At 36.6% G+C, this 23722-nt stretch overlaps 1 protein-coding gene across 1 annotated transcript in view; it reads left to right on the forward strand.

Moving 5' to 3' along the window:
* clasp1a (cytoplasmic linker associated protein 1a) overlaps positions 1-23722 on the forward strand; it is an 85032-nt gene that overhangs the window by 24969 nt on the left and 36341 nt on the right. The window contains exons 3-12 of the mRNA XM_067444258.1: positions 7490-7568; positions 7998-8101; positions 8483-8574; positions 8838-8913; positions 9774-9871; positions 13344-13414; positions 22388-22531; positions 23116-23192; positions 23287-23379; positions 23490-23635. Of these exons, the coding sequence (XP_067300359.1) occupies positions 7490-7568; positions 7998-8101; positions 8483-8574; positions 8838-8913; positions 9774-9871; positions 13344-13414; positions 22388-22531; positions 23116-23192; positions 23287-23379; positions 23490-23635 (980 nt within the window). The remainder of the gene's footprint in view (positions 1-7489; positions 7569-7997; positions 8102-8482; positions 8575-8837; positions 8914-9773; positions 9872-13343; positions 13415-22387; positions 22532-23115; positions 23193-23286; positions 23380-23489; positions 23636-23722) is intronic.

Below are 23722 nucleotides of genomic sequence, written 5' to 3' on the forward strand. Positions count from 1 at the left end.
TGCAGTAATCGGTCCCATGAGCTCTCTGAAGATCTTAACAGCTCCCCTGATGTGTTTTTAGTTCGCTGTTGTATCTGGAAAACTTGCACTCCTTTAGGATTGGGCTACGTTTACATTTTGAGCCTTAGTGCTCAATTCTGATTTATTGCTCCAATACAATTTATATATAAAATACAAAATACATATAAATAAAATACAAAATACATACATATAAAAATACATGTATAATAAACATCTCATGCACACACACACACACACACACACACACACACACACACACACACACACACACACACACACACACACACACACACACACACAGTACAGGCCAAAAGTTTGGACACATTAGTTTCTTCTGCTCATCAAGCCTGCATTTATTTGATAAAAAAATAACTTTTTTTTTTAATATTGTGATATTATTACAATTTAAAATAATCGGTTTTCAATTTATTATACTTTAAATGATCATTTATTTCTGTGATGCAAAGCTGAATTTTCAGTGTCATTCCTCCAGTCTTCAGTGTCACATGATCCTTCAGAAATCATTATAATATGATGATTCATTTTCAAAGTTGGAAACGGTTCTGCTGCTTAATATTTTTTCATAACCTGTGATACTTTTTTATAATATGATGAATAATAAGTTTAAAAAAGAAAGAAAAAAAAAGAAGCAAATGTTTTAAAAATAGAAGTGTTTTATAACAACAAAATGCACTATACTGGTTACTAATTTGGGTCCTTTTTTTATTTTTATAAATCAATAATTTTATTCAGTAAGGATGTGTTAAATTGATAAAAATTGATAGTTAGGGAAATTTATATTATTTGAAAATGTTTTTATTTTGACTAAATGCAGTTCTTTTGAACCTTTTATTCATCAAATATATTAAGCAGCAGAACTGTTTTCAACACTCATAATAAATCAAAATATTAGAATGATTTCTGAAGGATCATGTGACACTGAAGACTGGAGTAACGATGCTAATGTGAAAAGGTGATATTGCTGCACTTTTTCACAAATGCATATTATAAGCAATATGCATAAATGGATTTCATGTAGAGCAAATATGTACTGTGGACGAGCCACTCCGAGCAAATTGAAAATACTGTATTATAAGCTGTGTAAAAAACACAATGCCGTGTTTCTCACTGAAACGTAGTGCATTAGACTAAATCACAACATTCTCCAGTTTGATAAACACAATAAAACATATCATGATTTCAATTTAATGTTGATTCACTGTGCAGTCCTGTATATTTTACATTTTTATGATTTAACTAAATATTTGTTTTTCATCAACTCAAGAACCCTTGCAGTTCCCCGTTAACCTCTCATTTGGTAGGTTAAACCCTGTCCTGATTTTAGCTAATGATCTCATTTTAGTTTTTAGGGATGGTGTAGTAAATAGTTACTTTAAAAAAAAAAAATAGCCCACACAAAGCTATCGTAACGCTTCAAAATATTACACGCATGCTCCATAGACTACTTTTATGGTAATTTTGTGTTTTAGACCTATATTTGGAGTTCGGCAGCACTCGTAAAGACTCTAGTGAGCAGCTCTCTTCTCAGAGAATGTGACAGTGTAGTGATAGCAGAGCCAGAGCCAATACTAGTCATAAACAGAAATAACCAAAGTGCAGTGGGAGGCATTTATATTGCGTAGGATGAGCCAGGCATCTCATTCCAGGTGTTTCTCAAGAGAACTTCAATCAGGAGAAGTGTCTGGTCATGTGAGCATTGTTCAGTATAAGTGTTTCTTTTGCTGTGCTGCTGCAGTGTTGTGACTTTCTGTTTATCTTACATCATAGGCGTTTTCTCTTTTCAGACTTCACTTAGCCGCTCCTGACATCCCTCAGGCCTTTTTTACTGGTGACTCAGGAAGCCACTGCTTGAGAACAGCTGGGGTGCAACTAGTCTTATATTACAGATGGCCTTCAATCTCCCTCAAGCACTGACCTGAGACCAGCTAATCTAATAAAAACCTTTTTAACTCACAAAATTTCAAAGCTAATGCAGGGTGCACGGCTATTACTTTGTCTTGGTGGTAGTGCAGTTAAAGGTATGATGATAATAATAATAATAATAAAAATAAAAATAATAATAATAATAATAATAATAATAATAATAATAATAATAATAATAATAATGGCCCATGAGCAGGTTTATGTTGATTTCTTGTTTCTATGTCTGGGCCTGTTGATTCTATCCCAGCTGTTCTCCCTGACTCCTCAGAGAAAAAAAGAAAAAACCTCAGAGAATTCACATTTTCAATTTAATTCACATTTATTTGTATAGCGCTTTTCAAGTGAGTGATCTGTTATCAGAGGTGAGTGTGTCCAAGTTATGAATTGCTGAAATGCACATATACAAATCACACAGTGAGCTAGCATTGTATTAATTAACAGTGTGTTAATTTAAAGCAGAAACTATGAGTTAATTGAAGTAAAGAATACATGTTATCAAATTATAGAAAAAACATTAATTATTTAGAATCCTCACAAAGCTAACACCAATAAACAAATCCTGCATCGAAGCAAATCTAGATACTTGATTCAGGTTGATGTAATGATCGATAGTAGTTGGCAATGAAACAAAAAATATTAACTAGAGCTCAGCTTTAACATGCTTATTTTTTCCAGCTATATGCATCTCAATGGGGTCTTATTCTAATTAGACCCAATTGCATTATATGAGCAAATTAAAAATATTAATTTGTGTTCTACTGAATAAACAAACACACCTACATCTTAGATGTAGATAAACACAACATTTTCATTTTTTGGGTGATCTATCCCTTTCAGGTGGACAAAGATTTTATTTTCTTCTAGAACTGCTGTACAGACAAAACAAATTGTTGCATTATTTTCCTGTCATCCCTGTAAAGTTGCTTTTGAACCGATCTGTATTATAAAAAGCGCTATATAAATAAAACCTGAAAAACTTGACCTGACCTTGGTCGCTGTTCTTCTGTGCACAGCTATCTGTAAGACTATTAATACTGCCCCAAAAAAGCACACACATTTTGAGAAATCTTTCAGTTTATGCGGTCTGTGTGGTTCAAGTGAAGGTTTACCACTAGTTACAACATAAAATAAACATAAATGAACATCAGAAGGTATGCTAAAAAAGACTAAAACTTGCCTAAATCCATAACATATATTTATATCATATGCATATATTTAGCAAAATGCTCCTCTCTAGAGTTAATTATATAATTAACTCTAGAGAGGAGCATTTTGCAAAATAAATGCATAATGATATTTTTAAGTAATTTTCATTTTAGGGTGAAATGTCCCTTTAAGTCCCTAAAATATTCCCGACATCAAATCTTTGAACAGTAGTGTATCTCAAATACAGTTTGTTTACTTAAAATATTACCTGAAAAATGTAGACTGTAACAAACCAGGTGCAATGGTAAACTCAATTCAGAACCTTTGTTTTCACCAGAAAAAATAACAATCCAAGTTAGATATTCTTGCAGAACTAGTTATTCTTTCATCTTGCATTCAACGCACATGATGCAGGAAAAGTCAATAGTAATGGAATGGTCTAAGGGGTAAAATTAAAATGAATTTTTCCGTTCAAAAGTGTATAACATTATAATGTGATGAGGAAGAGAGTGGGGTAGGAGTGTGGGATTGCAAGAATTTTGTAATTTTCTGGGGCCCTGCCAAGCATTTTATTTATTGTTCACTTAATTTTTGTTTTATTTTTTGGAAGCACTCAGTTTTAATAAAAAATGACAATTTTCCAGTCTGTGTTTGACCCTCTGACTTAAAAAGCTCAGTTTTGGGGCCACTGTGAGTTCTCAAACATGTCATATCATTATTATTGCAATGACCTGTAACATTTTTTAACTATCAAGGAAAATCTAATTCTTCATGACATGGCCCCTTTAAAAATGGGTCGCGGACCAAACAAAGTTGAGTACCCCTTTACACTGTGAGTGATGTACAGGAGGTGTTGGGCTGATTAGTAAGGCAATGCAAATGGTTGTACACCACGAAACTGGGTGAATGAGCACATCTCTGTGAAACAGATCTGTCTCGTTAGTGTGTTCTGACAGATGCAGCCTCCTCTCTCCTGCCATCCACTGTTTGTCTCACCAGGTGTGACGGAGCCCTGTGTAGACTTATGTAATATTTTATTTTAGTATTGATTTAAGCCTGAAGCAGAAACTGGAATGATCGATCATGCTCCTGTGCATTTCCTATCAGCAGTTAAAAAGGAAACAGGGGAAGGAATGGAGCAAAATAAGGCACATAGAGATGAAACAAAAGCTCAGCAAGGAGAACAATAGTCCTTGGCTTCTTTCTTTGACTGTGGATAGGAGAGATATAAATAGCGGGATGGGGTATGTTTAAATTTGGCAGCCTAAGACGATCTGAAGCAGGTCGCTGGTGAGAAGATGGTTTATATTGCACATTGGGAGGAGGCGGGCTTACAATCCATCTGTCTCTCTGTGGGGAGTGGGAGGTGCTCGGTTCAGTAGTGGGTGTGGTTAGATCTTCAAAACTGCCTGGAATCTTATCATCAGACAGAAAGAAGCCCAGCTCCCCTCTAAACCCGTGCATTCTCTGCTGATGTTGTTTTGTTATTGTGCTTTTCTACATATCTTTTAAAAAGTTAAGATCACCGGGTCAGCAGGATTTTTCAGATACTCCTATGCTCACCAATTCTGCATTTATTTAAATAAAAATACAGTTATATTGTGAAATATATTATTAAAATTATTACATTTCGAAGGCTGCGTCCTCCGGAGGTTGCATTTGTTGGCCACATGTCATTGAGGCTGCTTCATTTCAGAAAACTGACTGCTACATTTCAAATTCTGGAAATAACGGTCAATTTTATAATAGTTACTGTTCTGAAATAAGACTTCCTTTATGACGTAGGCGGCCAACAAATGCGAACTCCAGAGAATGCAGCCTTTGAAATGAGACCCAGCTATTGTAATATGGTGATTTGGTGCTTAAGAAACATTTCTTATCATTGTTAAAAACAGCTTTTTTGGGTTATTTGAAGAATAGAACGTTCAAATGAACAGCATTTATTTGGAATATATTTTGTAACATTAAGAATGCTCCTACTGTCATTTTTGATCAATTTAATGCATCCTTGTTGAATAAAAGTATTAATTTATTTTCCTAATTTATTTTCCTAAAAAAAGGCTTACTTTAAATTTAAGGCTAAATTTTGAACGATATTTATCAAAGTTGAAAGTGGCTAAATCTGTTTACATCTGTGGGAATGTGTATGCAGAAAGGACAAAGAAATCATCTGTGTGCTACCCAGTACCTCATGATACGACTTGCCTTCTTTACACCTCCTCTAAGGCATTTAATACTCTCCTCAGCTGATGTGATTTGTCTGTCTCAGTCCTTTATTTCAATGGTGTGTCATCAGGATAATTACAGTCATTTTCGGTATGGGTGAGAACAAAGGATCAAGAGTTTGTTATAGTAGATAAAGTCAAGCCCAGCTGTTTAAATGCGTGCGTAAAATTAATCAAAAGGGCAGGACTAAATAAATAACAGGAGATAAACTTTAAAAGTGAAATTACACACTCGAGTAATGAGTTTCCAAACTGGTTTCCCAGACACTCCCCATAATTTCCATTGGTTAAACAAACAAGTAGTCCAGCTTTATACTGTAACCTGTCTTGATTGTGGATTAAGGTTATACATGATCATTTCAAAGAAGTAGAGGGTTACCAAAAGCTGCACCATTATCTGACATCAAGGAAGTCAGTTGATGCGATTGTGTTGATGTGGCATTAGCAGGTTCTCAACCCCATGACAAGGAAAGTTACATTTTTGGGTGGGACATATGCAGTTGTTTTCTGACAATCTTCTCTGTGATGGTTGGAATAAAAATTAAACCAATTTGTTGACCATTGCAAGGAAAAAAGTTTAATAGAACGTTACTGAAAAAACAAAAAACTGATTGTATTGTCAAAAAAGGCTGAGAAAGGAGATAATAAATGAGAAGATGGGATTTACCCATAATCCTTTGCACTACTCATTCAGCTATTTCTGAATTTGGAACTGCATGCTACTCTTACTATTTAGGCCATATACATATATTGTACAATTAGTAATAGACTATTATGCATTTCCAAATTCAGCATATATTTGAAGTATAGTTGCAAACTTTAGCACCCAGTTTCACAGACAGGGCTTAGACTAAACTAGGATTAGGCCTTAGATCAATTTAGGCATTTAAATATCTTTTTATAAATTTTGCCTTAGAAAAGAACATTACTTGTGTGCATCTTAAAACAATCAATGGTTCACACTGCAAGTCTTAATGCTCAATTAGGATTTTTTGCTCTGACCTGATTTTTGTTTGGCTGTTTATTACCTTTTCAAATGTGGCCTATATCTGATTAGAAGCGTGAACTGTTTGAGGTTTCAAACTAACCCGCATGCGCAAAAGAACAATAACAATGACATCAGACGCAGGACGCTGTTGTACTAAAGTTCGGGAGGTTATGGAGGAAGTAAGCAACTCGCTTTTGTTTCAAAATGTTTAAATGGAAGGCCAGGAGTGGTGGGAATATGATGTATATAGTTTCACTGAGATGCTGTTTTTTAAAAACTTTTGACCGCGACCGCTTCGGTTGTTAGAATCACTTGGTTCTTTCAATTTACCTTTAAGACTCTTCACCTTCCTTTGGCACTGAAGTCATGTTTTTCTTTGTCCCCCTTCTTCCATTTCGTTTGCTATTTAAAAAAAACGAAAAATAGTAGGATCCTTCTAGTTTAGCTTGAATTGAAGTATCTCCCCATTTACTAATTAGGTCTAACACCTCACTCTCCTTCCATTGACTCACTCCATCGCTGTTCTCCATACCTAGTCAAGTTTTTAATGTTACTGTCTGTGTCTATTGTGTCTAGGGCTAACTCGCCGGCGCATAATTGTGACAAATGTCGACGTAGATTGATGTAAGAGTTGCATCAAATCCGCCTTGGTTGTTCACACTGGGGTCACTTGACCCCCAAAAAATTTGGGCCATTTTTGCCTGCAGTGTGAATGTATGAACAATTACGTATTTTAAGATATTTCAGTGTACGTTGCTTTCAATTAAAACAGCTTAAACTTGCACTTTATTCTGGGACTGTCTGTGAAACCGGGGTTAGAGTAATATGCTGATGTGTAGTAATTCTAAGTAGTAGCCACACTTGTAGTATGATATGTTGGATTCAAATGAAATTTAGGATGTTTGTCTATTACATATAGTTTATTGCATTGCTCATTCAGATTCAGATGTCTAGTTCGTTACCCATGATCCTTTGCTCTACTCATTCAAACTGTTGGGAGGTGGGGTCATTTAATTAATTGCACATTCTTGTTTCCTTTTTCTTTTCTTTTTGATGCTTTGAATTGACAATGACATTGTAACATTAAAGAATTGTGTGTATTGTAATAATGTACACATTTAAAAGTATTTGACTCTGTTTGATCTAATGTTTTTTCCATCTTTAGTTGGCGTTGTTGGGAATGGACCTACTATCTGCCTTAGTGACAAGATTACAGGACCGATTTCGGCCACAAGTTGGTACAGGTAGGATTACTAAAATTTTAAAAAAAAAATTAAAGAAATTTTAAGATGTATTTTTATCATTATTTTCAAGCAGTGCTGCTTTAAAGGGGACAAAGGAAGAGATGCAACTTCCTGCAGAAGATTTTAGTGTGCTGACAGTGTTGTGTTTCAAGTGCTGTAACTGTCAGCATTCACTGAAACAGTCTCAGTAGTTGCTTCTTAAAATTCATCCACTGTAAAACATTGCTACTTTTGTAACAAATCCACTGCATTCATCAATGAATTCGAGGACAATCATTGTCAGACTTCAGACTTCCCATTATTACATAATCTGAATCTCCAGTCTCTAATTGTTTAAAGATTCCTTAAGACCAACTAGTTGACTAATCAATAATGAAAATATATTTGCACATCCCTATTATCTCTAATGTTTGTTCTGTCCATCTCCAGTTTTACCCAGCTTGATAGATCGGTTAGGCGATGCCAAAGATCAAGTCAGAGATCAAGATCAAATCCTGCTGCTGAAGATCATGGAGCAATCAGCTACACCTCAGGTAGTTTGTGGGGGTATTGTCTTTATCTAAATGCCTAAATATTAATTCCAGGATGTTCATTCTAGCAATTCGAAAGCTGACAATGCAATCCTGTTGTGCTTTCCTGAATAAAGCGCATTATGGCTGCAAACCTACATCTGTGTATTATGTCTTTTTGTTGCAGTATTATGACAGCTTGAACAATATTTGTAATTTAAAGTCTGAACAACCTCCTCCATTTAGAAGTGGTCTTGCGAGACACCTTTGTGGTGTTTTAATTTCATTTAATTAATTAAATGAACACTTTGTTCCATCAAAAGGCTTATGGGAGGTCTCTTAATAAGATTAGATGCTATTTAATTGTATTGCATTAAAAGTATTACATTCGGATTGTCTTTACAGTACATATGGGACAGAATGTTGGGGGGTTTCAAACACAAAAACAACCGGACCAGAGAGGGAGTCTGTCTTTGCCTCATTTCAACTCTGAACACGTAAGAAGCATTGTTGTCAGTCTGGATATTGTAGCTTTTTTATTAATTTTAAACGCAACTCACACTCACAATGACACTGATATGTTTGCAGTTTGCACTTGTTGATTTTATTTCTGCTGAATAGAGATATTAAGTTGTCAAAATTAAAATGTAGCTGCACATTCTTTTAGGTAAGCCATTAAAGCTGGACTTGGCAAAGATACCGCAACCCCCCATGATGCACTAATGCTGGCCTCCCTGTCACCATCGCTTCTGTTTTTCAGATACGGTGCCCAAGGCTTGACTCTGAGCAAAATTGTACCACATATATGTAATCTACTCGGAGACCCTACAAGTCAGGTATGCACACATTAGTTGTAATCGAATTTGAATGTTAAATCTTGATCTGCATGACATGGCTTTTTTACAGAACAATGGATGATGGTAACAACATTACATAAAGCCATAGTGGCCTCTGGTGGTGGTTTCTGATATGCCATTTCAAGAAATATGATGATGTATAATGTGATGTATCATGATGTATATGATTTGTTTGATATGATAGGTACAGTATACGAGAATGTTGTTAACAGACACTGTGGAAAGCATTTCAAACAGCAGAATAAACATGAAAGTAACACTTAGTTTTAATAGGTTTCCTGCACACACACACACACACACACACACACACACACACACACACACACACACACACACACACACACGTCATGTTTCCATGTTTTATGGGGACTTTCCATAGGCGTAATGGGTTTCATACTGTACAAACTGTACATCCTATCCCCTTACACTACCCCTACCCCTAAACCTACCCATCACAGGAGACATTCTGCATTTTTACTTTCTCAAAAAAATCCTTCTGTGTGATTTATAAGATGTTTTTCTCATGGGGACCTAAAAATGTCCCCACAAGGACAAGGATTTCAGATATTGCCATCTTTGTGGGGACATTTTGTCCCCATAATGTCGGGTTTACCAGCCCACACACACACATCAAAAATGAAGAGATTTCAAATATATTACATTTTTGTGGCAGACAAAGCATTTAAATAGACATTTGAGAAAGTAGCTAAAAAAGTTAATCAATCATTTTATTTCCATATACAAGCTTCCATTGTTAAGTTTCCCCAAATAGTTTAATTGCATTGTTTAAAGACTTGTTTTAAAACGAGTGCGCTGAAGTTGTCTGATTATCTGCCTAGGTTCGGGATGCGGCCATGAACTGCCTTGTGGAAATATACAGACATGTTGGAGAGAAGGTTAGGATTGACCTTAGCAAAAAAGGACTGCCGCAATCAAGGTAAGCTCTTTGAGTCTCGAAGCTCTAAGGGTGTGTTCACACTTGTCATGTTTGGTTCGATTAAAACGAACCCTGGTGCGATTGCTCGTTTAGTGTGGCTCATTTGAACATATGTGAACGCTGCCATCCGAACCCTGGTGCGCACCAAACAAGTGGACCGAGACCACTAAAAAGATGGGTCTCGGTCCGCTTCCAAACGAACTCTGGTGCGGTTCGATTGATATATGAACGCAAAACGGACCAAAGACATGCAAACGGACCAAAAACCGGACATAATGTCACAAGATGCGACGCATAGTCAGCTGATTTGACAACGCGGAAAGATCGGTGTATCCAAAATAATGAATAACGTTAACGTTAGAGGGCAAACGTGGATCAACGAGGAAGTGCCTCATCAATACTTGGTCCGACGAGCATGTTTAGAAAATGCTAGAAAAAAAACGCACAAAAAGCATAACTGGTCATTCTCATCAAAGGACCTGCTGCCCATTATTAGCAGGTACAGATGACAGAACGGCCGTCTCTTTTCTGCACAACGGAGGAAATACTGCTGCTGTTTTGAATGTTTTGAACATTTTATGAGCTCTTCATGAGTTCTCAGCAGGTAAAATAATGCCATATGTACACGCATAAAATGATGCCGTTTAATCCAGCACACAGCATTGTTTTGAGTGTTCGGTCAGCAAGCTCCTACGTTATATAAGCCGACCAATCAGGTTCTGAGCCTCTCCCTATGCCTTTGGTTCTGTAACTTTAGGTTCGCTGTTAAAAATGCCAGTGTGAACGCTGAGCGGACCAGGACTATATGTTTTGTTTTTGTTTTTCGGTCCGGACCAAACGAACCAAACTAACCGAACTACAAGTGTGAATGCACCCTAAATGTTTTGGTGGTTTTACCTCTCTAGATATATGCTGCATCTGTTCATTTGCTTCTATCAGGCATTGATAAATCTAGACAGATGTTTCTCCCCATTAGTAAGTGTTTCTAAACAGAGTGAAAACATTTATGTCTCTATTTAGAACTGTAATGATTTGTATTCACTTAAGGGTATTAAGTGGCTCTTCATACAGGTCATTAGGTCTTAATTTCCCTCCGGGCCCAGAATCAGGCCCTGCCCTCTAACTTGATACTAATATGCTCTTAGCGACTGACATTATGTGCTTATAGCACACTGTCATTTTAGATTAAACTTCCTTACAGCTAGCATTCAGAACAGTGTGCCCTTCAGAGCATCACTCTCAGATGTTTTGCTCTATAGGTTTGAATCTGCAAGCGACAACATCTACCCATAATACTCACAGCAAGAACTGATTGAAGTGTAGTGCACAGAGAGGCTGAAGGCATGCCAGCATTTGCTTGTGGTCTGAATTTGGTTGTAACATCTGTTAGGTGTCCCTCCCCGTAAAATCTGTGCATGTCTCCAGGGACCATGCAGGCATCTGTTTCTGTGATCTTCTCAGTGGTTATAGTTATAAGACTTTGAGGGCCGGCTCATTTGGAACTTGCCTGGGGAAAACATTTTGCTGTGACTTGGGACTCAATGTCAAAACAGCAACTGGCTTGCGAGCATCCTGGCTGAACTTAGTGTATTGCAACATTATTGTTATGTCTTGTTAGTTCATCATATCTCATTAGTCATTAATACAATCATTTGGGTCAAACTTAAATATTTTAAGCTTATTCTTGTCCGTTTCAGAGAGCTGTGCTCATTAGATTTAATTTATTAGATTAATGTAGTTTCCATACTGCCCTCTCAATGGCTTCATGCGCATCTGTGCCTAAATTCTTTGGGTCTAGACCAAATCCTGTTGCTATAAATGATAACCACACAATTAAAATGGCCCTTGGAGGGATCTATGATAGAATCCAACCTTCGTTGCTTTCTCGCTAAAGCCCACATTTAGCATAAATCAAGCATCCATTTTGAGTCTTAAGCGCACTGACAGCCTGATGTTTTTTCATAGACTGCCTTGAATGTCTCTGTGAAATGTAAATCTTCTCAGCTTAATTCAGAGGCACACAGTCAGTTTGCTTGGATGCAGTTAATAGAGGAGGAAATCTCTTTTGAACACTTTAGTGAAGAAGGGTTTTAGCAAGCAACACTTTCATTTCTCTCAAATTGCATAAAGGGCATCACATCTCATTTGCAATTCAAAATTCTGTTGTGGGGCACTCGGTAAAGCCAATATGATGGAATTGTGGGATTAAATGTTTGCATTTTGTCAGTCGTTGTCAGCAGGGATGTCTTTATTAAAAATTAAATCCTAACAGCATGATTTTTGGGAACAACACCCTTTAAACATTAATGTTACACGGCTTTACTTACTTGTCCTGGTTAGAATTTAATGACTCTGATGGTTGGAGTTTTGAACTTTAACATTATCACTATCATTATTCATAATGTTGGTTATTTTTTATCACTAGCAAATATCACTGCATATAATAAATATTTTGAATATTCAATAAGTCGCCCAGCTCTATTTTGTACCAGATGATTGTTTGCCACTTCAATGCAGAAATGTGGCAGCCCATCCAGACTCAGCATGGCAAAAGAACATGAGGATGAATAGGCTTTGATGCTCAGAGCTCTGGGGATCTTCCTCTGACTCGCACAGATATTCTTCTGAGAGGAATGTTCAGGATAAAGCGTTCTCAGAGGGTAGTACAGCAAGAGAACATCCTCAGCTCTGTGAATGTGCAGTGGGAGGAGTTCAGGGAGCAGTGCTACTTGGTTCGGTTTCACGTGTTTCCCAAATTGTTGCTTCATTAAAGACGTCATAATTAAACATCATTTTAATTTCCACAGACCTACTTATAATGTTTCTTTCATCTAATAGCATTATTGTACACAACCCTTTTTGACCCTTAAACAAAATATTTTATTTCCTACCTTTAAAACATAATTGACCTCTGTTATGATTAGCTAACCTCTTCACACATGGATTACACTTACTTTTGGACTTGCAGGATTTCTGTGGGGTCAAATATAGTTGGTGCAAAGCCTGCATTACACTAAAAGGATCACAAAATCATCCTTGCTGAAATGTCACATCAAGTGTTACATCACAAGCCAGTCTCGCTCAGCCAGACTTGCGGCTAACGGCAAAAAGTCTGGTCTTCATTGTCGCCTCGTTCTGGCCTTGAACCACCCTTTTTGACCGCCTGACTCTACATGTTAAGCAATCAGCTATTCTACTGTCTGTTGTGTCCGTATTTTATGAGTTACGTCATCATGTCATTATGTCCATAACTAATAGTTTTAGCGTTTAAGTAGTAGTGTAGTGTAGTCAGGAGGTACTTTAGGACAGAGGGAGTGACCGAATGACATTTACCCTACTTGCTGAGAGGGTTTCCTGCTAGATTTGCAACACCTGTTTCTGAGGATTGTGTTGTATACAGTGAAGGGTCATGGTGGAAAACTGAGCAATCTTTAACTTAAATGGATTTATTCTTCTTCCTTTTTTTTTACAGGTTGAATGTAATTTTCAGCAGATTTGATGAAGTCCAAAGATCCGGGAACATGATCCTCTCCTCAGGTTCAGGTAGGAACTTTATATTTGGAAATTCCGAGAATTCAAATGTTCAAAAAGTCTTTTAAACTTCATATATGGGTTGTCTCCCCTGGCTGTGTTCAAAAACCTAATTCTACTCCGTACTTCATCCTAACTGATATTGCAACCTCATAAGTTACTGATTTGTAAAATCCCCAATGTGCTTCGTGACATCGGAGACCATACTGGTGTGACGTCATTTCGAATTAAACGCATCTGATTGGCCATTGCATTCACACACTCAACAGTTATGTCTTTGATTGGCTACATTGCTCAACGCTGCAATAGAAACCTAATGATGGAACCTTTGATTGAAAATATTAACCTTTGATGTTGTTTACGGAGCACTTGCATAAACACTCACAGGAGTGTTTTAAAGCAGCCGGCTATCCACAGGTACCGATACTGCAGAATGGCAGGTATTGTCCAAGCGGCAACCTCCCACAGTTTCTCTTACCATATCGGAAGCCAATACGGAAGTAACTTAAACTGCAATTCCTTGACTGGCCACTAGGGACGGGCTCCAGAAGGGAGCAAAATCTCATTGAGTCCCATGTTAAAATTCCTAACTTTACAGCAGAAAAAAACATGTTTACAGCCTGGTACAATACAGCTAATTTTGCCCTTCATGACAACCGTGAGACGGTGAATTTTTTGTATAACTCATTAGTTTACATTATATAAAGCCTTAAAGTTCTGTGTAATTAAGGGCGTGGCCACTTTGAGTGACAGGTGGATAGCCATTTATCCACTGTCTGTTAGTCATCGTGTCAAAGCTCCACCCACGTCCCGTCTCTTTGCCCATTTTCTGTTATCCGGGTGGGACGTGCGATGACCTGTTGCCAAGATGGCAACGGCCAGCTTGTCTTTACATTGCGCTTCAAAACTGCACTTCAGAATCCTATTGGTGACGTCACGGGCACTACGTACATATTTTTTTACAGTCTATGGTAGTCACATTAAGTGATCAAATAAATCTTTGGCAGGACAAAGATTCCTTTTGGAGGTCGCAAAATATTTTCAATGCAGGAAAACATCCTATTATGATGAAGCATCACAACAGAAAACTACTACAGTATGGTCAATGTAATACCCACACAAGCTACATGAAATATAGTATTTAAGTTTTATTAGAATAATGTAAGTATTGTTTAATATTGACCTGATCAGGTTAGGCATGTGCCGATATCAATTTTTCATGTTGCGATTAATTGATGACGTTTTATCACGATATACGATATTATCACGATATTTAAATAAGTTGCAAAAAAAAGTGTTGCCATAGCATAACAGCTTTAAGAACTATTTTTGTAAGAACAAAAATAACTGAATGTTTAAATACAATAATGCACCAAAAATATATACAGCTCTGGAAAAAAAAATTAAGAGACCCCTCTTGAGAAATCAATGTTATGTGGTCTCTTGATTTTTTTCAGAGCTGTAAAAGTAAAATTTTCAAACAGATTAAAGTGCAAAATAATTAGGCTATAAAGAACAACAGATAGGCTTACAAATTACAATAAGGTCTCATTATTTAATGCATTAACTAAGATTGAGCAATAGCTACATTTGGTACAGAAAGTATAATGTTTTTGTTAATGTTAGTTAAGAAATACTGATCATTGTTAGTTTTATCTTAGGTCCATTAAAAGTTATTTTGATTTTGATTTTAATGTTATTAAAAAGTAACTAAGAAATTAACATAGAATGATTTATTCTTTATAAGTATTTTTCATTGTCAGTTTGGTAATAATGAATTAACATATTAACTAATGAAGTCGAATCTCAAAGTTATACTGAACAATAACAAATAATTAGAACAGTTCTAATTATTAGGGTTGTAGTCCAGATTAAAACATAAAAATGTTTACATTTTAAAATAAATAGCCTATTAAGTCTTTAAGTATTAAGTATTTGGTGCTGTGATGAACAACATCGAGATTACAAAAACGAATGGCTGTTTTAAAAACTACACGCGTTTTTTTGTTTGTTTGCTGGTTTCCGGGGTAACCGGCTGCATTCTGCAGTTCATCAGCGCCCTCTGCTGTCACTGAGCGGCACTTCAGCAGCGCGTCTCCTTCACCGGTTCAGTCATGTGCAAACACACGTTGGGCTTGTTTATATCTGAGCAAGTGTCCCTTTGACGCAGAATACAGCAGTGTTGAGCATTTATACGGTTGATGGGCAAAGTATTCTTGAGTGCATTATAAAAAAATTATAAATTGTTGATAAATCATTATTTACGATATTTTAAAGTGCCCACGATAACAATATCGTGCATATTCATTATCGTGATAAATCGCATTATCGAAAATCGGCACATGTCTAGATCAGGTACATTATGACAGCCCAAAATGTTGTTTTGATCAAACTTTACGAACCAAGCTCTTTTGTAGGGCAGATTATGATAGTTGCTGATCTATTACTATTAGAATAGAGGCTGTAAATGATGTCTGTTTGAAAGATGGAATAATGAGCATCTGAGTCTCCTTCTCTTCCACCTCCTCATCTTTCCTCCCCTGCAGCCAACTTTTTTTTTTACAGGATTTGTACTGGTTTTGCATTTCAGTGGCAGGTCGAAAAACAGCATCTGTATTATAAGGTTTCACTAAAATTGAAATATCTGTTTATTGGGGTTAATCATCTCTTCGATTCTTAGTTTTCTTTGTTCAACTGTCAGTGAAATCTTTCATCATATTTAGGATAAGGGTCGGCTTTATAATTAAATAAAAAAGAGCAATATTCTTCTTGGTGTATGATATATTTTCTTTGGGAAAATCGCTGTGTTTGTATTTTTTAGATTCAAAGGGGCTCACTTTGTCATCCCTTTCTAAGTTCTGATTTATTTAATGGAATAATGTCACACTGATTTTGAAATTGAAAATCTTTGATGTGATCCTTGGTTCACGCTGCTCCCTACAAAACAATTTTTCATTAACCTTTTTGCTGCCATATTGGAACTGTGAGAGTTTTACAAATGATGACGTGTGTTCTTTTAGCAGACACTGAAAAAGTGTCTGCACATCTGAACCATTTCTACTCTGTCGAAAACAACATATTCTTTAAGAAGTTACAGATATCAACATCTTAGGGTGGGCATCAGCAATGACCTTCCTGACTTCCAAAAAACCATCACAAAATCTATAGAACATTTCAAAATAAGTATTTTTAGCTACTTTTTGAACTTATTGAACCCTTGAACGATATATCCAATTGCTGCTTGCAACTATATTTAATAATATTATTAATATAATTATTATTTGAAAATTAAAATAAATTAAATAATTATAAGTATTAAATGCCAATGGAATTTTTAAACACCATTTTAGTTTTCTTCTTGTATTGCTTTAAAAATAAGTGCTGAAATAAGCTTTAAAAAAGTGCTGTCTCTGCACAAATATTTATAGCATTATATAATAGGAAATGTCTTTCGTTTATGTTACTAATATTTTGAGTAAATCTGTTGTGTGAGGGCCAGAGAATCCGGAGTGTCTTTCCTGTGGCGAGATTTTAGTTTGTGTAAGGATGATGTTTCAAGACCAGCGAACATAAACTGTAAAGCTATAAGGGGAGCTGTAAAGGACAAGCAGACAGCCCCAGATCCACTGTATGTATATTACATTCAGCATTTACAGGGGGCTTTATTTCTAAGTCCTTTATTTAAAAGAGTTGGGTGTCTTTTGTCTTTGGTGAAGTCATGAGACCACAGCAGAAGGAAGGGAAGGGAGGGAGAGGCGGAGACCAGAGAGAGAGAGAGACTAAAAAAAAGCTACAGCTTTGTTGTTTTTGCAGTGTCTGTGTGAATTGAAGAGACGCTTGCTCTATGACAACCGGAGAAGGTAAGGATTGGAATGAAATGGCGGCTTTAATGTGAAGGACGACTAAAGAAGTGCTGGGCATTAGCAGCCTTAAACCTCCTGCTGCTGTTCTGCCAAGAGGATGACATATTTATCTGTTTTTTTCATGTTTACAGATGATTACGCTTCTAAGATGTTCATTCAATTTCTGAGATTTTATATTATTATATATTATTTATCTTCGCCTATCTCTTTAGCTATATTTCAAAGCATTTTTGAAATGGAAAGGCAGTGTATGCATTGATGGATGTTGAAATTTTGGAAGAATAAAACATGTCCTCTCTCATGGATTCAGTCATGGATTCAGATGCATATAGACAGTTTTTTTTCTTTCTTTTTTTTTTCTTTCTTGTAAATTTAATTTATGTTTTTTATGCAGTCGGTTACAACTTGTATCTTTGTTTTTGTTGCATTGCATTCACTAAATATAACTGCATTACACTCATTTTGACTACTACCAGCTCATTTTGACTAGCGTGTTATTTTTTCTGCCTTTTTATTATTGTCCTATGCAACACATGGATGTCTATGGCCATTTCATTGCGTATCTCTATTTTATTAATCGTCTCACAGCATGAGTGTTGCATTTTTACCTACATTAGCCTACGATAGTGCCCAAATAACTTTTTGGTTGTGGTGAACATTATTTTCCCCTGTGTTATGTTAATTATTTTTGTCTTGCAATAACATTTAATGGTGATTCATGCAAAATATAAGACCAGGAAAATTATTTAATGTTTACTTTAAATAAAGCGAACAGCAGATTGTTTTAAATCAGAATCCACAAATAACCTTCCTTGGCTTATTTTAAACCAACTGACAGCATGTTTCCTTTCCCCTCTGCATACATAGTGATGCAACAGATCAAGGACTTGTTCTGTCCAGAACACAATACTTCATTTGTTCACCTTCAGCATGCCCTACTCCAAACTTTTGTTATCACAAAGTGCTGCCGGCACCTGTGAGAACAGGTTATGAGTTGCAGGTGCTTTATTGTATTAGTGATGTCTTGGACACCCTGTGTTTATACCAGGACACACTGCAGGAAGTGATGAGAAAGGTATACCATATCTTCTTTAAATTCAGCAGTTGATATTGGGCAGTATTGTGCGTGCATGCGTGTGTGTTTGATTGAGAGGAAGATTAATGTGTGTGTGTGTGTGTGTTTATGTCCTACAGCACTGTTATGTAAACATGTCACTTGGGTCCTGAGCCTTTTGTGCTGACATGCTCAAAGTCACTCTGACATGTTATGCTATGTCATCGTCTCTGTCCAGTCAGGAACTAAAGAAAGTTGTCACTTGGCACAGTGGCAGGTACTGTTGTCATTTCAGTGGCTGTAAAGAACAACACAGATTTTTGACAGGTGATTTCACAGGTCTATAAGCATTGCATGTTTTTTTGGTAAAGAAATTAAAATGTTTCAGGATTAAAGGTCCCCTGGCATTTATTATTTTATTATTTTATAATGTTTCCTCCAGGTGTACTTGTATTTAGTATGTTTTTTACATTAAAAATGTCATAATTTATAAATAAAAGGCATTTTTTCTATACTGATGTAAACCCTCTGGCTTGAATGCTCTGTTTCAAGGGGCGTGTATGCTGTGAGACCTTAGTGAAAACACCCACTGTTGTGATTGGCTGACATCTTTGCATTTGAAATTAGATTTTCAAATGCAAAGCGCTCTGTGCTTTGAGTGCCTTGAAAAGCGCTATATAAATCGAACGCATTATTAGATTAAGAGGCAGAGGGGGTGTGGTTTAGTGAGGCAAGCAGCACTGCCAGTACAGAGAGAGATTGAGAGAGTGAGAGCTGGGGAAAGATTGCTGAGAAAGTGTTATTTTACTGAGTTGTTGAGAGCGCGAGTTTATTTAGCGAGTTTATTTATTTAATGAACACAGTGAAATTTGCAATGTTATTTCTCTCACAAAATGCTTTCAACACTGCTAAAAGCAAACACGACATCGACATGAATACAGTAAGAGCTTCTGTTGTAACGGCAGTTTGGAAAAGTGTGTGCTGCAGATATACGTGTGATTGACAGATCCGAACATCTCTGTAGTTTAATCATTTAAATAACAGATTTGTTTCATGCTATTAACAGAAACGACGTGAAGTTGATCGTTTTAGTCACTGGCTTGATTCGCTGATGCACTGACAGTATTAAACAATTTTGGAAAGAAAGTCTGTGTGAACTTGAATGATTAGCTACACATCAGAAATCACTGATCCCAGATCAGGCATTAATGAACACAGTTACTCACTGTTTGTGGCAGTGCTGTCGAATCTATATGGTAAAGCCTGTGCTGCTGACATCGCGACTGAAAAACTGAATCTATTCTCTACTAATTCTCTGGGCGGGCAAAGCAGAGGAAGGGGAGGAAACCTTTCCTGGTATGACGTCATAACACGAGAATTCAAGATCAGCTTGCCTGGGCTCTCATTTTCTCAAAGGCAGAGAAAGACAGCCAGAACTCGGTTTACACTGATCAACATTTCTAGCCACTTGGAGACTATTCAGGCTAGGGGAACTCATATTAATGTTGAAAAACCTCATAAAATGAAAATTTCATGCCATGGGACTTTAAAAACAGTTTGTCTTCTGTCGCGTGTGACTACATGGATTTAGGAGCTAGGAAAGCACTTTGGTAATGTTGGCTGGTCATGCAGAAAAGATTATATCCTCCTTTCCTTTTCCAGCTGAAATGACGCAAACTTCAGTGGCGTAGAGATTAAGGCCCATTTCAGGAGTTTGTCCTAGAACGTTGACGTTTTGCTTAAACATTACAACCTCAAAAAATCTTTAAAAATGAAATGCATGCGTGGATGAATTGATGAGTACATTTAGAAAAAATATCTATTTTTATTTGATTTTAAACTGTTTAGTGAAGTATTGTTAGAACCATTGTAGCTAAGATATAAGTAGTTTGTCATATTAGATTGTCATGTTATTTCATTTGACATGTTGCCAGAACTTTGGTCTTTTGAAGTGCCTCTCACAATCTTCTGGCAGTATTAAACAGGGGGGAAAAAATCTGATTTGCCATTTTTACTCCAAGGGAGACGTTTCTATTAAGTTAATTAAGAGCTCGCTGTTTCATTGATTCGCACAGCAGTTTTATGATGGTCTATTTCAATTTCTAGGCCGATTAAATGAGTTACAGAGCATGTTGTTTTGTCAGTAGCGGCCTGCTTCTGATGTATCTCAAATCAAAGCAAATTGTTATCATTGAGTGAAATGAAACTGCTGCTTGAGCTCCAGCTAAAACTGATATGGTAATATCAGAGTGAATGATGCCTTTGTGACATTTTTGAATGTCAATAGCTATCTGCCCACGTGCTGTGTTATGAAAGATGCCTTTTGTGGGCATATTGCCGCTGTCTTCAGATGTTTTGTGCGCATACACATGTTCTGTTGTCCCTACAACCCACCAATGGGCTGTATTTTTCAGCAGTGAGCATACCTCTCAGTAGACATTCCAACGGGTTTAATTAGAGCAGACTGCGACTGCTTTCCTCCGCCCACAGTGGCTCTCTAAACTATGTTTCTCAGCTAAATACGGAAAAAACACCCTCCAACCTGCTTATTTCCTTTTGCAAGCAAGTTTGACACTTATCACACTCTTAATTGGTCAAATGATTAGATTAAACAAAATATAATCTAAATATTTTGCAGTTTTTATCTCTTGGCTTCGAGAAGAGAACATTTTGGCACAAGAGTAAAATATCCATCTTTAGGAGAATTATCAGGGGTGGCATATAAAAGGAGATTTTGTATCATAGTCAAACTGTTTCCTCTGCCATCATCAGCACAAAAACAAAGGCCACCCCGGGAAGAGACTTCATAATCCAAGTCTGCTTAGAACAGAAATATCAATTGAAATTTTTCGTCCTATGTTTTCGTGCTATGTAATTGATTTAATATTTAATATATTTATGTAATATTCTAAGTAATTTTCTAATAAATAATACATTATTACAAAAAACATTTTGACAGGAGAGAGGAGTCTCTCTCTCTCTCTCTCTCTCTCTCTCTCTCTCTCTCTCTCTCTCTCTCTCTCTCTCTCTCTCTCTCTCTCTCTATATATATATATATATATATAGATATACTATTAAAGTAAACTAGATTCAAATATAAGCATGAAGAGAAAGTATACTGAATTGATTACATAATTTATAATAAGTTTTATTCTATATAAGTTGTGCATTAATTACCCAATGCTTATTATTCAAGGATATCATCCATCCATTTTATAGTTCGGTGTGAATAAATTACTTAATGATCATGTGAATAAGCTGAACCACAATTATATCTGACATTTAATCGTCAAACAAAACTGCAAGACAGCCCTAGTGCTCTGAAAGAATCAGGCAGCAGAATAGATTCATCCTGTCGCTCTTTCCTGCTCAGAAAGATTGGTGTGCCACCCCCTTCCTCTCAGACTGCTGGAATGTGTTAATGTCCGCTCATTTTTTTTTACTTCAGCTTATGTCCAGAGTCACTTGCAGTAGATTAATCGCTACATTTTCCTCATAGATGTGTTCTGAACTATAACCTGCTTTAGACATCCCCCCAGAGTGTTTACTGCCATGTTTAAACCCTAAAAAAGTTATTTGGCTTGGTCTTGCAGTGTGGGGAGAAGCCTTGGTCTTCATTCCACACATTACTCTGAAGATGGAAAAAATTGTATAATCAAAAGATGCATGGTTGACATGATGTTATGATCATGAATGTGACAAATTAGTGGTAATTGGTGATGAAATAGTGACTCAGGGAGATGTTGGGAAAAGTAAATGTGAGCCTTCCCTTGTGTTTTCAGGAAGAGAGAGTTTCCTCTCGTGTTCCTTGTGCTCCTCCAGATAAGATATATCAGCTTGTCATTTGTTACCATCTGATACAATTGTGTTACCATCTGAATAAGCCCTGAGAAACGCATTCGACTAGTTATACAGACATCCCATAATGAGTCGATTTCAAGAACATACTTTTGCAACTCCCTCGTCATTGGTTTGCAGTTTCAGAGCATATTGATTATGACCAGTCTTGAGTACAGCAGTGAAAATATTTGATAAAACATTAATCAATGATGCTTGTGTTCTCTACAGATAAGAACTTTGATGACGAAGACTCCGTGGATGGGGGCAGGTCCTCCTCCTCTTCCTCTTCTAAGGGCTTCTCCAGCAGCAGGAGAGGAGGCAGCATGGGCTCAATGAGGCGCCCCAGTTCTGCCTCTGGATCCAGGGCTGCAGGTAAGACCACAGATACTACAGCTCACCCCAGGTTACAACTGAGAAACTGAAGTCAGATCAGAGTAAATACTGTACACATCCATTAATACTTCACATAACCATGTTGAACAAGGAGAAATGTAATTGTTCTCAGAAAGATTATATTTCCAAAAGCTTGTAGTTTACCAGAGTGAGAGGAGAAGCGACATTGAGAAATGACTGGGGATAAATAGAGGACTCTGCAGAGGTCTACATTATGTAATAGTTTTTACAGCAAATAGTTTTTGACTTAAACTCAGATTTTCATGTGACTTGCTGATGGTTTTAAATAAAGCATATATTAAATTGATCATAAGTGATGTGTATAATACTACAAAATATTTCTGTTTCAAATAATTACATTTATTTATTTATTAATTTGTATTAATCGAAAACTATATCACAGCTTCCAGAATGTTTCTTTTTTTTACTGTGATTTTAATTGAATTGAATTGCATTATAATGTTAATGTAGAATCTAATTGTAGATTAGAATTGCGAAATGTCGCCTGTATTGGCATTGAATGCTAAATTGAAAATATAATTTTGTGATTTGCAATCCCTCAGGGAAGGACAGTGTCAGCGCTGGAGCTGTGGATGAAGAGGATTTTATCAAGGCTTTTGAAGATGTACCTGCAGTGCAGGTAATGTATCTTAAATTTTCATTATCATGCAATTTATCATGGATTCTTTGAATTTAAACATTCAAAGCAAGACACATATGTTTTTCGTTTTCAGATATATTCCAGTAAGGATTTGGAGGACTCCTTGAATAAAATCCGTGAAATTTTGTCAGATGACAAGCAAGACTGGGAGCACCGCGTTACTGCTGTAAGTCGCTGATTAGTTTTACTGCTTTTTTTGTGCACAATACATACACTCCAGCTTGAAAATTTTGTCTTCAACGTGGCACTGAAGGATCTCTTATATCATGTATTTAGCTGAAGAAAGTCCGGTCACTGCTTCTGGCTGGTGCGACCGAGCATGAGAGTTTCCTTCAACATCTACGTCTTTTAGAAGGTGCCTTCAAGCTGTCGGCTAAAGATCTTCGGTCCCAAGTGGTTCGAGAGGCTTGTATCACATTGGGGTAAGAAGCCACTCACCTCTGCCATTTTCTCTTCTAATCTTTGTAAAAATCGTTATTTTTATTTAAAGGTATGGTTCAACCAAAAAC

The sequence above is a fragment of the Pseudorasbora parva genome, chromosome 5 (assembly GCF_024679245.1).
Source record: "Pseudorasbora parva isolate DD20220531a chromosome 5, ASM2467924v1, whole genome shotgun sequence".
Lineage (NCBI taxonomy): Eukaryota > Metazoa > Chordata > Actinopteri > Cypriniformes > Gobionidae > Pseudorasbora > Pseudorasbora parva.